This window comes from Gadus chalcogrammus, chromosome 14 (genome assembly GCF_026213295.1).
Source record: "Gadus chalcogrammus isolate NIFS_2021 chromosome 14, NIFS_Gcha_1.0, whole genome shotgun sequence".
Classification (NCBI taxonomy): domain Eukaryota; kingdom Metazoa; phylum Chordata; class Actinopteri; order Gadiformes; family Gadidae; genus Gadus; species Gadus chalcogrammus.
In genome coordinates, this window is record NC_079425.1 from 16,926,218 (window position 1) to 16,940,901 (window position 14,684).

Consider the following 14,684-nt stretch of genomic DNA (forward strand, 5'->3'; position numbering starts at 1 on the left):
CATTGATCCTAACTGGTTTGAGAAGCCATGGTTTGGACAGTTCCTAAAGGGCAGGCTGTACCATCAGGTTATATGGGTCAAAGCCAACATTAAAGCCCCTTCTGGATAAGTACTCAGTCTCAAATCGTTGACACCTCCAGACATGCAAAACCTTTCCTGGAGAGTGGAGGAACTAGCGACGTACACGTAGGATGTTACCCACATATTATTCCTACTAAACGCACAACCATTCTCATGATTTAATCCATACCTAGCTTCTGACACGTGTAGAAAGAGTGTAGAAAAAGGGGGTGTCTGAACAGGTCCCAGGAGGCTTATGAAGAACAGATGGCAACAGAGATAAGTGACTAGCACTAGAAAAATGAAAAGGAGAAGTAGTGAAAAAAAAAAACCACAGGAACACACTACCCAAATAGGTGCTTAAACATATTATCAAGTGGTCGAAAACCCACAAACTTTTGCTTTCCCTCATGTTTTGCATGTGCGCATGTGTTTAGATCTTATCAGACTCATTGCAATCGTTCACAAGTAAATTTAGCATTCAAATAAATCCAGGGAAAGCAACCCTGCATTCAGGTCAAGGATAACGGGTCCCCTGCATTGTCCTATCTGGGAGGCAATAGCAAACCTGAAAGACGAATATGGCAAATCAACGAATACAGAATAAGTATCAGATACCTCAAATGACAATATACTAAATAGACTGTTGCTAAAGTTTATAAATCTTTCTTTTGGTTGAAAGAATCAAATTTTGAGTGAACAAACTTTTTGAGTGAACAAAAAACGTGCAGGCAAGACCGCTTGAATTTAACAAAGTGCCTTCCTCTGTGGCCACTCCTTTAATGTAGGAACAGTCGATCCAGCGCTCATTGTGATTTTAGAATGGTGACAACTATACTGGTGGTATAAACATCACAGTAATGCCATGCATAGTAATTCAACTATCACGAATAACGTCTATGCAACATTTGACAGATAACAGTCATCTTTCAAGGAGCTTTTTTCATTAACTAGCCCAATGCCCATTAGGCGGGCAGTAAAGTAGGCTACCTTGAGCTAATGTAGTGGATCCCACAAAAACTCATAAGAATTTCTCTGGTACAAAAATGAGTAACTTGAACTTGACCCTTGAATTCAGCACAGACAAATATTTTTCCAAAAGTTTTGATTTATTTTACTAGAAACAACACTCAGTCAGTTTAATAAGTTAGACTAATTGCACTGTGTATCCATGAAGCCTTTTGAAATAGCAAAACAGCTGTAGTCTGTAACCAGGTGACTTCTTTCCAATTCCATTCAATACCTACAACATTCTTGAACATTGATTAGAAACAAAGTAATAACTAACTTATAATTAACCCTGATGTGCATTAATACATATTGTCCATATAGCATCCACTCTAAAAAGGTACTTGCACACTAACCGCACAAACGCCGAAAACATCATGCCAGAGGGCCATTTTGGTTGGCTGTTGGCGAACAACTCAAACAGAGTTGGCCAACATTCTAGGGTTTGTTGTTATTTGTTGTTTGCGGGGGCACTGAGCAAGCACCATGACTAGTTCTGTTGTGAGAAAGATAATATACATCTAATAAATAAGCCTCATCGAAATTGGCACAACATTGACTCAAAACACAAAAAAAACAGTTAAGAAGAAAGAAAATACATTGTTTTGAATTTCTGTATTCTTTGCAAACAAAATATGAAATTGAAATGGACGAGGACAGTTTCCTAGATTAGTCTTCTGTGCAACCTTTGAAATACCAAGTGACACAAATTACAGTGATACTACATTAGCATGATAAAAATAGACATCTCATAATAAAATATATTTATCTGTTGACAAGCATCGCCACGTCATTCACATCAAGAAACACAAACGCCAGTGGTGTTGATTGTGTCACAGTTCAATGAAATGTCACCAATCATTGTCAAGTATCTGTGGCCTAACCACAACCTTTCATAATTACCTTTGACCTTTCATAATAGCCTTTGTTAGGACCAAACAGTACCTAGAATCAAGCAAAAAAAATTATAGATAAATGTAGTCTCATAAACTAACAACATGAACATACATTTGAAAACAACGGACATCCCCTCCAAAAGTGCATTGATGTTGGTGTCTTCAACCGTTACATAATTTAAAAACTAACACAAACTTGCATCTACAACGAATGTTACAAAGAACATCACTTCTGGACAAAATAAGCTAACAAAGACTATACACGGTTATTCCTCCATCACTGCCCCCTAGCGTCTCCCAATTCAGCCTTAATGTAACAATCTTGAAAAATGGGCAAAAGAGAATGTTGAAATGAATGTCCCTTTAAACTCTTCCCACCCTGCAATGCATCTGCAGTGTCCATCAGTCACAAGTATCCAGCATTGACTCATGGATGAATCAAAGCTAGTGAGATCCTCCTTTTGCATTGTGAAATTACATTAATTCACATCTCATACAGGTGTCCAGTTTCCTGTGTTTCCATTTTCAAAAAAAATAAGACAAACAGAAATGAGAAGACCGGATTTATAACAAATTACTGTACACATACAGTATTCCAAAAAAAATAAAAAATAGGCAGTTTGCATAGAGAGGAAATAATGATGGGAGAGTAGGATCCATTGTCCAGTGTAGAATTAGAGGATATATCTACCAATGCCTTTTCCAGGGTTAGTAATGTTATTGGGCTACATTTACTTTGCACTGTGCTGAGCAGTAGTAAATTGTTCTTGGTCCCGTTAGGATAGACATCCCCCTGACAGCGGGCAAGTGTCCCAGGCTGAAGCAGCAGTTACCTTGAAAAACCAACAACTCCGTTAAGGCTTGATAAGGTTATGTTATTTTTCAGCTCAGTTTTCTCATCTCTGAAAATGCTGTACAAAGCACACAGTTTCATAAAAGACGAATTGATGCTAAAATTGCATCAGCCGGGATGCAGGATCCACTCTATTGAGAAGGGCTGTTGCTAACAGGGCTTTGACTCCGAACTTCGTCATTCGAATATAATTCGAATATCAAAAAATATATCAAATTCAAACGAATATTAGGCAGCCCTTAATATTCGAACCTGTTATGGGCAGACCAAGAGGGAGAGACGTCGGAGAACCCGACGCAGTCTATTTGTAATATTGTAATGACCACGGAAGAGGCAGTGAATGAAGTATTGATTAGACAGCGATTTATTAGAAACTTAATAAACCGTTGGAACACGCAAGACCGGTAACCATAGCAACGCCGGTAAACTATCCCTCGCGAAGCCCAATCCAGGTCTTACTGAAGGCATTTAATGGTCAAAATATTAATAATAAATATTCGAATATTAATAAACAAACAAACTTCGAATAGGATTTTTGGGCAAAAGTCAAAGCCCTAGTTGCTAATGACGATGACCAAAATAGGAATGAAAAGGCAAGGAGAGGTGGGTCCGTACTGGCCACTAAACGAGGGAGGAGAACAGCATGCTTGAGAGACCGATGCGTGAGATAGAAGAAGCAGTAGCTTTCTCAATATTCTCGGGGTAGGGCATTCAATTCCCTGCTAAAAAAAGTTCCAGGTTTGATCCCCGATCCCCAAAGCCTACCTGTAGGCACAAGTGACCATGTGAGTGTTTGCTTCAAAAAAGCGTACTGTAAGGGAGGACAAGTATGTTTCATTTGAGCGGTTCGGGCAAATTGAAATATAGTACGACAAGGACCAAAAGATTCCTAATTTTGGCCCATTTTGCCATCACAACCATATAATTATTATAAACAGTGATACTTTATATTTGCGAGACTTGCTTATATAGAAAACCAGCAACAATGACGACTATCAATAATGTCAGTGAATGCAGAGAACAGCCTTTCCTCAAAAATGCAAGGTCACACATTTTGGGCATTCGACGACACGTGTGTCATGTGACACGTGGATGCAGAAAATATGAATCCGGCTTTACAACCAGCATAAGCAAGCAGCAAGCAGTCTAAGTCCTAGTGGCTCACTAGTAACCTTGTATCCGTATTTACTGTAGTTTTAGATCCAAAGACCAGACATCTGGTGTCGAATAATAACAATAATAAAAGCTGGTGAATACTAATAACGTTCCTGATGGTCTGTGCGAGTGTGGATTCTTTCTCACCACTCTCGGAGCGGTATCGTGGGGTTGCTGAGGAAGGACAACTGCTGTTCCAGACTACACACACGGAACGCCAGGTAGCAGGAAGACAGGATGAGCAGGATGATGCTGATGGAGGAGAGATACAATGCGTCACAAAGAAATTCACAAAGAAACTTTCATCCCATTCAATTAAGACAAATAAAAAATAAATGGGAGGTAGGTAGGTAGGTAATGCACACACACACAATGTATAAAACCAAGGGGTGGGGGATCATTATTATTTCTACTGTTTCAAGTTTGATGGGTGACAAGGAGAAAGCGTAATTTCTGCTTGTGAACACCAGGTGGCAACATTTGACACTCGTTTGTAGGGATGAAATCTGACTCATTGCTTTAAAAGGTCCAATGGCTTGAAAATGTCCCTTTATGAGGTTTCTAACATTAATAAGAGTTCCCCTGGCCGTCCCCTAGTTCCCCTAGACGCTCCGATTTCTAAATCGGAGCGTCTGAACCGTTGTGCCTCGGCAGCGGGGGCGGGGCCAGCGCGAGCTCCGCTACATCGTCTGGAGGCGCACACAGCTTTTGGCCGTGATAATATATATATTATATGATATATGTATAAAATGATATTATTTAGATATAGAGCTCCAGGACGCCCACCGGAGCACCCGGGGTGTTCTAGAATATTTACAGAACACGGCCAAAAGCTGTGTGCGCCTCGCCATTGCGATTCATCCAATGTAAACAGAGCGCATGGTACCGTGGCCACAAGCTGCTCAGGGCCACAACCCCACCCTCCTCCTTGACCCACCTCTAATAACAGCACGTTTGTGGAAAGCTCATTGTGGGACTGGCTCGTAGCGGCTGTAATTCTGCACCAAGGATGAATTTCTTGAAAGTCTTCAAGTACTGTATGAGGGACCCACTAACAGCTATATAAAAGCATTCATAAAGTAGCATGCCATGGGATCTTTAAGAGAGAACTGTAGCAGTCAACTACAATCTAAGGTCTCAAAGAGCATTCAAAATATTAACTTGGCTTCAGCTTTTTTCTATTTCGGTAAAGCTATTCAATGTTTATCATTCTCCCTGCAGCAGTAGAGGGTCGGCTGTTAGAGAAAGCTCCCTTTGGCATCACCTTGTAGAGTATCACGATATCAGAACCAAGACAAGACACTCCCATCAGAAGAATTGAGTACTGTTGGAACGGTCAGACTAGGCAAAACCTAGGGAAATTACAATTATAATGACCTTACGTTCATAACACCATTATGAAATACATTTCAATTGAGTTGATGTTTAAATCGGCATGTGAGGACACTGAGAATAGTAAGCCATCTATTGATTACTTGAGAGAGATCCATACACGTTTCCATGGTGCCATTTTAAGATTAAGTGATCCGAGGTCAAAGCCCTTGGAAAAGGGCTTGCCCAGAACAAAAGGACCACATGGATTCATTCAGTTTCCTCATAATCAAAACAGCAGGCCAAATAGGGGTGACTGAACTAGGAAGCTTGAGGATGCTTGAGGTTTTAAAAAATGCCTTCTCAATGACATCAGTTTCCTGCTTCTCCTATAGACTCAGAGGGGAAAAATGACTCAATAAGCAGGGGATGATGTAGTGGGTAGGGTTTGTACTCCCCTTACTCCAGCATTACTGATACACCTCCCACCTTAGCTTATCTGTAGGTGTACTCCTACAGTAGTATCCCCTATAGTAAATATACATGACTAATAGGCTTTGTTATCTGTCAATCCGCTGAATCTATGAGGCAATCTGAGTGTGTGTTTTGTGTGTCTGCTCACAGCAGGGTGAAGAACTTGAGCAGCTGGTATTCCATCTGGCCCAACTCGCCCGTTGGCTCAGATAGAAGACCTCTCTCCGTCTGCAGGGCTCCTTCTGGGACACACACACACACACACACACACACACGCACACACACACACACACACACACACACACACACACACACACACACACACACACACACACACACACACACACACACACACACACACACACACACACACACACACACACACACACTTAAAAAAAGTAGTGTAGCTCTAGAAACTATAAACACGTAAAAAAAATAATAATGTGGCGTTAAAATGAGGATGGAATAGCTGTGTGAGCAGAGTGCTCTGTTTAAATTGCATGAGGCAGTGGCTGTTTAACTCCACCCCCCCATCCGCACTGTTCAGTCACCACTCAGAGATTAAAGTGTTGTTGTGCTGTTGCATAAGAGAGACACTGGCAGCAATGAAAGCAACCACACTGTTCGGATGAGTGTGGGAGGACGGAAATTTGGGCACACACACCATCCTGGTACTCTAGAACACACACACACCAATCAAAAAACCTAAAATTGGCGCATGCAGACAGATTAAGTACAGTTATGCGCTTGACATCTTTTTTGTGCTAGGTCAGACCTATCAATAGAACAAAGCCAAAAACAAATGACGTCACTTATAAATCGGTGTCGTTGATGAGTGACGGATCCACAGTGTTAAATGGCCACAAATGAATTGCTCCGTAGATGCTTGCCAGTGACAATGGGAAAATGATGGCTCTTATTCAGGGTCTAAATATAAATATTATGAACCCAATGGTGCATTATGGTGCAGTACATTATGTTACATCCTATCTTTTCACAGACGCCATCACGCAAAGCATTCGTGCCAATAGTAGACAAGCCTGCGGTAAATAGCGGATCAGCAGGTAACATAATTTACTTTTGAAGAGCAATTGAGAGGGTAAGGGGTCATTTGACATGCAAAAAGCTCCTATGCAGGTAGCGACCAGTTGCAAAAGGACTAACAAGTGATAAAGGCTGAGGAAAAGCTGGGCAGGGACTAGCTCCGACAGGCGGTTGGCGTTTCCTTGTAAAGGCACCTGGTGGTTGCTCACCGTCCAGCGGCACAGCCTTCTGGAAGGCTGGGTCCCCGGTGCTCAGGCTGCTGGTGGAGTTCCCCAGGAGGTCCGGCAGGGTGGAGGTCACGGACACCACCGAGGGCTTCCGGCGCCACTTCAAAACTGCCGGGAACTCATCCACTGCCGGGAACTCATCCTGCCGCCACGACATCATCGGGGGTTTAGTTAGCTATTATGATGACGGACAGATTGATTGATCACACCGATTTTATGTTTGGCCAACTGTGTGAAATTACGTTCACACAGCACATCTAGACGGCAGTCTTCCAGAGCAGCTTACCAGAGACAGAACAGGTTCCTCCATGTATTGCTTCAGGCTCAGACTCTTTCCATTCACCTGGGGGAAAAGGACACGGTGCCCACTTGTTACTTGCGATGTACGTACATCTCACTATCAAACAATAACGTATACATCAGTGTATATGTGTGTGCTATCCCACCTGCAGATGGGTGCATATCCGCCGTAGCACGTCGTAGACGCTGTCTCTGGACAGCAGCGAGACAAACACGTACTGAGAGAACGAAGCAGAGAGCAGCCGTTTAAACACAGAGCCCGACAGCTTGGATTGTCAAGTGTTTGTCGTCTAACTTAACCGGTGCTATAAATTGTTATCACTAGCCCACATTCAGAAGTCCACTGCTAAACCCAAACTAGTGGAAAATGCACTTGCACTTTGTAATCACGACAGACTTCCTACACAAAATATTGCTGAAGCCATGCTTAGATTGTCGGAAATAGATCACATCATTATGTGAAAACATTATTACAGGAAGATTTGGTCGAAACAGTTGAACTGGTTGATCAGTCAAGCATTCATCGGATATTTGAGCTCTATGACATTCATTTTTCACTGATCAAATAGCTCAAGGAAAGACATATGATATATTGTTTTTCTGCCAATCCTTACACACTCTAGTTACGTACGTGAACAATTGCTGGTTAAAATGGAACAAACACATAAACAACACTTTATGAGTCTTCTTCCTTAATGTACCAGGTGCAGGGCTGATAGGGAGTGAAATTATCTGTGCCTGAAATTATTAAATACATTCGATGACACCATAGAGAATTGCCTTCCTTGACAACAATAAAAGGAGCGGAACTCGCACACCATGTAGCCGATGCAACAATACGTTTTTATTGCATAAAAGTGCTACCCAAAGTGCGTGCAAAACGTTTTCAGTCCCATTCAGACCATCCTCAGTGCAAACATACAAAGGTAAAAGATTTCCTTATATAGACTAGTTGGCAGACATGCCCATCAAAAGGTCAGGTAGGTTGACGTGTTGACTAGACATTTTAAATGGCACCGCTCACCTATTTTCACTTTTCTTGACAACATACATGGCCGAGCTCAAGCCTGAATTCAGGCACCGAGCATGAACCCTATCAGGCCTGACCAGGGGAAGGGTTAGTAGACTTGTGTTTAAGGTCTACTTCCCGTGACCTGGTACATAAGAGAGCAGACCCTTAACCCACAGTTATGAGCGACACCTGTCTTTGTTCTATGATGACTCCTCTGTGAAAAGGGTCCATTACAATGATGGATGCTTGGGAGTATTAATACAATCCACCTCCGGGAGACAGTTCTAGCGGTTGGCTACCTTCTGGCTGGTGTCTGTGGTGATGGCCAGACCGTTGGGAACCAGACCAGCTGTCCTGTGCTTCTTCACCAGTCTCACAGAGACCACAGGGATGGCTACCTGGAGGGGAACCGAGAGAAACAGAGGGAGTCGGTATGCATACCGGAAAACTGTTGTTGCGTTACGGGTAATGCCGGGATTTTTTTTAAACCTTTGCAATCACTTCCTTTTTTTTTAAAATTTATTTTATGTCATGCTGTTCAAGTTCTGAGCTCTTCCATTCCACACTGAAGTCACAATCACAAAGACTAGAGACAGGAGAGATACATTAAGCATGCTCATGAGTTGCTATTAAAATGCTGCACAGGGAAAATTAAGTGTGCGTGTTCTCCCAATAGAATTTTTATAAATGATACACAGACTATTATTATTCATGGAATAATAAAGACATAATTACAACTGAACCTTCACATTAACCTAAAGTGAACGCTAAAAATACTTTCCTTTTGTTTTACAGAACTACGTACAATATTGGTCTGCATATGGTAACTGTAGATGCCCTGGAGCCGTTTCCGTGTGGATAGTATATGGACGGTCATACTATGTTTTGATGGAAAGCTTTGCAGAGACTGGGTCTACAGCTTGGGATGCTGTTGTAGGCAAACTGGTAAGTCTCTAGCTGAAATGTAATACTGCCTAGTATCTATACATAATATTAAAAAACAAACTTTTCAACTTTGCAAAAATTAGCTTAAGGCACTACAGTATATATAAGTAGCTTAAACTAGTACTATACTATTTAAGTTGCTTTAGTTACTACAGGAAATGAGCATCAGCCCTAAGGCCAATCCTGCAGACCACATTTGCCAGTTCAAGTAGCCTGAAGAGCTTACATTTTGAAACCTTTCGCCACAATGTACAGCAAGCCGAGCAGGTGTTGGAGCCCCTGGACACTGCACGTGCACGTGCACACGTCACACACACAGCTAGGTAATTTATTTATTTTAGCCTAGCAGAACAGCTAGTTACCTAGACAGTTAGTTATCTAACCCTTGAGAACGCTTACATTTTCTTTTTATTATTTTATGCCAGAGCCCCTTTTGTCTTTCATTTTTTGGAATTTCCGTCGTAAATGATCTGGTGCCTAGCAACCCAATAAGGGAGCCAGCTAACAAAGAGAAGCTGGAGGAGCCAGGTTGCATTACAGGATGCCCAGACACCAGAGAAAGAGGAGCAGATCCTGGAAGACAGAGAGACAGGTGTCTTGTTTCTGCCAGAATGCCTGGAATGCTGAGCTGAACAAGACGCTTATTGTCAGGCTTGCTGGGATTTGATGGGGAATTGGAAGCAGGGCAGAGCATCAAAGGCAGAACATGTATTCCCTAGCTCACGTGCAGGGATTATTTTTAGCCCTTCAGGCTTTCCCTGGCTGTCATTACGATCTGGGTCTCACCTGCCACTGTCAAACGTCTGCCAGTATGTTGGTGTTGGTGTGTCAGTGTTTGTGGTGTGTCAGCGTGTGGACCCTAAGTGGGCTACTGTGGTCGTGTCAGTCAAACATTATGCGCCGTCGTGCCTCACCTTGATGTCCTTGCCGAAGAGGTTGGCATAGAAACACAGCCAGTTCCTGGATATGTACAGTCTGCCTTGCAGCAGGATGTCTCTGAGGAGAGCACAGGAGTACACTGAGAGAGTGAGAATGAGAGAGAGTGTGAGTGGGAGAGAGATTGTAGTAAGGAACAGGTAGACACAATAAAAACACAAACTGTGGTAAAATGCAACATTTTTAACATAGTTACAAAACATAGGGTGAGGTTTTAAGCAGAAAGACCAAGCGTTGCAACATGTTCAACGATAAATTATTAGTAAGGAGGAAAAGCTAGTTAGTTGGAGATCGGACAAGGTTCTCGATTTCCCTTGATTAGAAACAGGAGATATGCAAGTTGGTTAACAGCAACGTTCCCGTGATGTCGATCAATTAATGATACACCCAAGCATCAAACAAATGGTCTGATCTGCAAGCATTAATCTATCAACTGTACATGAGGTCCATCTAGCATGCGCAACCATTGAATGCTTTCAAACTGTTTGTTCATATGAGTTGGTTAAAATACATACAGACCTCATATTATGTAAGAGGGGAGAGGAGAGATGAGGGACAGAGAGAGCGAGCGACAGAGCGAGAGCCAAAGCGAGAGAGAGACAGCGAGAGAGAAGGAAGAGACTGAGTGCACGAGCAGGCTGCCGGTACCTTTCATGAGGATCTCGTCCTTGGGCACGCACTGGAACAGCTTGTGGTACTGGGAGTTGTACTTGCTGACAGTCTGTGCAGAGGGACAGGGCAGAGTCATGAGCAGCTCCTTGGCTGTGCCGCCGGCCTGCACCGCACCAGCCCCAACAACACCACCACCACCACCACCACCACCACCACCACCACCACCAGTATCTCCACCAGCGCCGGAACCTCTGCTGCTCCCGCCAGCCACAGCCGCTACCCTGTCCCGCAGCGGCCGCGAGCTCTGCACCAGGCTCAGCACGTTGGCCCCGTACACGTGGGCACACTCGCGCACATCGAAGGCCTGGAGCACCCCGCTGCAAGACACACACTGCACCCCGCGCCCGCCGCCACCACCCCCCCCAGGCCACGGTGAGAAGGGGGATGGGGGGGGGACTAGCCTACATGCGCACTCGAACCTGCAGGACACGGCTAGGATGGCACTAATGCATAAGCTACCGTTAGCACGGGGGAAAAGTCTTTGTCGTCTATGAGGGAGACTATGCACAACAAGCACAGACACCACACTAGGAAAACTCAGCTAACTTCCCTCACCTGCTCCCCCATCCCTCACCTGCACAGCCCCCTCGGAATGCCCTCTTACTCTTTATCTCTCACAAGAAGAAGTGTATAAGTCTTTCTTTGCATGACATGTTTCACATATAATTCAAACTCCCCTCTTTCATAAGTTAGTAAGGCGATTCTACACAACCAGGCAAACCAGGCCGTTTAATGAAAAACAAATGGTCTCGCCTTCTCACTTTGATTAGCTCCGGCGCTTATTTCTCACTTCCATGTCTAGCCTTTGGTGAATAGCTGTTGTGTTGTATCTACGTATGCATCGTTTCCCAGGCCAACAGCAGTGGCGCTGCAGTACCGGTAGTGTGTTACAGCTACCCACACAGCCTCCTCAGCAGGCTGAGGGACAACCATCCATGGGACAGCCGTCCCTCTTGGTCATAAATTGCCAATAATTGTATTTATAGAAATTTCGGCTACAAATATCCTTTGCTCATTTTCAAGTTAAAATAGCCTCACCGGTGCCCCACGAAAAGGCAAAAAAAAATAAAGTACATCCCCGTCGGATGTAATGGTCGCTTTATGTAGTTATTGACTATGTATGATTCCCTATTCAACAGCCCCCATTCCCTTCCATTCCTTATAGTCACTCAAAAGCTGCACAGAACCACATGTTTAACTTAAAGGAGTACACACTTTTCATCACTCACTAATACATTGAAACGGGTATACATGCCAATTATATTTTTGAAAAACATTTGAATAATTGACAATCAGAGATTGAAATTGCTTTACAGATTTATTTTAAATTTATTTACAAATGCTTGATGTAGGTTCTGAACTTAAAACGCTAACTTGAGGAGGGAACTTTCAAAGAACAGCCGTCTAAATAGAGAAGGTTTAAGATTCATAGTCCTCCTTTAGTGTAAATTACATGAACAATAAGTTCTGACAGGTGTAATGCTTGGATCCTGCCTTGACCTATAACATGGAGCAACAATTTTAGCCCAATGTGAAATTGTTCAAAACTCAAGGATTTTGAGAGTCAATTCATTTGAACCCAAGCATTTGCCGTTTCAAAAAGTGTTCACATGAACCGCAGTTACTAAACAAGGGCAAAGCACAGAAAGCGACTATATTTTGCAATTCTGTTGCGACACCACACTGACACAGTGCTATCTCTGAGTGTGTTCTGCAACCAGCTAGAGTTCTCAGTGTTCCATTCATGACTAAGATTTTAGTATGACATGTGATGTTGCTTTTCATTTCGTCAAATCATGGTTGCAGACATCCTGGCAGAGGAAACACTGCGTGAATGTAAGCCAGTGCACTTACCGAGCCCCGGTAGCATTTCTTCACATCTTCATAGGATAGGTCTTCAATCAGCTGAAACCTACAACCAAATGACAGTTATACCATTAAACAGTTATGCTATTGTTATTTGCTATCAATTGTGTTTCAATTAAATTGTTTTGCGAATGAATGCATGTACCTTCCATGATAGGATTGGTTTTAAGACTGCAATGGCAACATGGGTGGATATTGAATGACGTCACCCAACAATGTTTTTCACTTAAGCTCAGAGTCATAATCCTCTGATGTTCTCCAGCCGGCCAGTTGTTTAAGACTAAGAGTAATGCATTGAGCGGGTCAACGCAATGCGTGGCCACAGAGGCCATCAACACAAGCTCCACTCCAAAATTATAACTAGCGATGGCGTGTGTATGTGTGAATATGAATGTGTTATTGTGAGTGAGTGAGTGAGTGAGTGAGTGAGTGAGTGAGTGAGTGAGTGAGTGAGTGAGTGAGTGAGTGAGTGAGTGAGTGAGTGAGTGAGTGAGTGAGTGAGTGAGTGAGTGAGTGAGTGAGTGAGTGAGTGAGTGAGTGAGTGAGTGAGTATGCTGCTGACTATGTACATTTGTGCACAGCGTGTTTTGGCGCCATACTCCCAGTATGTGGAGTCGGGGTTATAAGGAGTATACATAGACAGGTTAAATGTAGCTGACGAAATATAAAAACCCACAAACGCATTAGACCTTCACACCTTTTTAGACTCCTAACCACCTCGTCTGCTTCAGGGGCACCCACAAGCGCTGCTTTTGTTTTCTCTCTCTTACTCAAATAAATACTCACACTCATATAATTTGATACAAACATAATGCTGAGAAACCCCATCTTCATTGTTCTGATATATATATACACATGTGCCTTGTGCCTGTCGTTTCGACGGACAGAAAAGTGTGTACTTCACAGATGTACCCACGATCAAAGTCAATGTGATTGTATTGCCGGCGTGTAAATGATCGTTCTTATCCTGCGGGGTTGGGTGTCAGTGTCCAGTAATATGGGTTTTTGCAACAGTCAAATGCAACACAAACAAAGCAGTGTTTGTGTACTCCCTGCGAGATGTTTCTCTTCACACAAGGTGCCATTATGCTAAACCTGCCAATGTTCTGTTAAGTGGTTGGCTTTTAAGTGTTGGTACTGAGCCAAGTCAGGGTGAAGGGGACATTGTTGACGTCAGGGGCATCGCCTCACCGGTGCCTCTGTTGCGTGGGATACAGGGAAGCAGGGAGTGGGTAGGGGGGGTAGAGGGAGATAGAGAAACAGACAGAGAGAGTGTTGTGCCATATCCTCGCCACTAATCTTTGGTCTCTCAGGGAGGGGCACGGGGGTGGTCTCCTGACAGTTGGAGGAGTGACCCTGGGGAAGCTAGGGCCCAATGTGCAACGGTGCACTGCTGGTGGCGAGCTGGCAATGGGTTGGTGGAAGGCCAACAACTTGTCCCAGAGTGCAGGAACACTGAGATTGGAGAACTGGCTCATGACTCTGATTCAGACAACTGTGGAGGGGTGTGCGCGCGTGCGTGCGTGCGTGCGTGCGTGCGTGCGTGCGCGTGTGTGTGTGTGTGTGTGTGTGTAGGAAGATCAGAAGCTAAACTTCACAAAAATGTATAAAGTATAAATAGACACACAATGTATTAGATGATTAATGTATGGTGACCAAGAAATGTATTACAATGACAAAACCAAAGAAGAGTGGAACGATGCAAAGAGATGGAGAGAAAGTAACATAATCAAAAGCAGACTTTTGATGTCCACGGGGAAAATGGGGACCTGCTGTGAAGGCCACGCAGCGTTGCGGGAGAGGGACCTGGCCTGTTGTTTACTGCCACAGCTGTGGAGAGGGGCGCGCGGCCAGGTGCTGCGACCCCCTGATGAAAGGCCCGGCTGTTAGACAAACACGTCGGCCCATTGTTCTGCTCAGTGCAC

General features: G+C 43.6%; 1 protein-coding gene across 10 annotated transcripts in view; it reads right to left on the minus strand.

Annotated features, from left to right (window-relative positions):
* Positions 1-14,684, minus strand: part of gramd2aa (GRAM domain containing 2Aa) — a 32,128-nt gene continuing 17,444 nt past the window's right edge. For 4 of the 10 annotated variants that reach the window (XM_056607490.1, XM_056607489.1, XM_056607488.1 and 1 more), the window contains 10 exons: positions 12,748-12,805; positions 10,870-10,942; positions 10,200-10,303; positions 8,640-8,738; positions 7,475-7,546; positions 7,315-7,371; positions 6,996-7,203; positions 5,906-5,999; positions 4,120-4,224; positions 3-2,797 (listed from right to left, as the gene is read on the minus strand). In XM_056607490.1, the coding sequence (XP_056463465.1) occupies positions 2,794-2,797; positions 4,120-4,224; positions 5,906-5,999; positions 6,996-7,203; positions 7,315-7,371; positions 7,475-7,546; positions 8,640-8,738; positions 10,200-10,303; positions 10,870-10,942; positions 12,748-12,805 (874 nt within the window). In that variant the 3' untranslated portion in view covers positions 3-2,793. Of the gene's footprint in view, positions 2,798-4,119; positions 4,225-5,905; positions 6,000-6,995; positions 7,204-7,314; positions 7,372-7,474; positions 7,547-8,639; positions 8,739-10,199; positions 10,304-10,869; positions 10,943-12,747; positions 12,806-14,684 lie in introns of all 10 variants that reach the window. The other 6 variants (XM_056607481.1, XM_056607483.1, XM_056607484.1 and 3 more) reach the window with 6 other exon arrangements.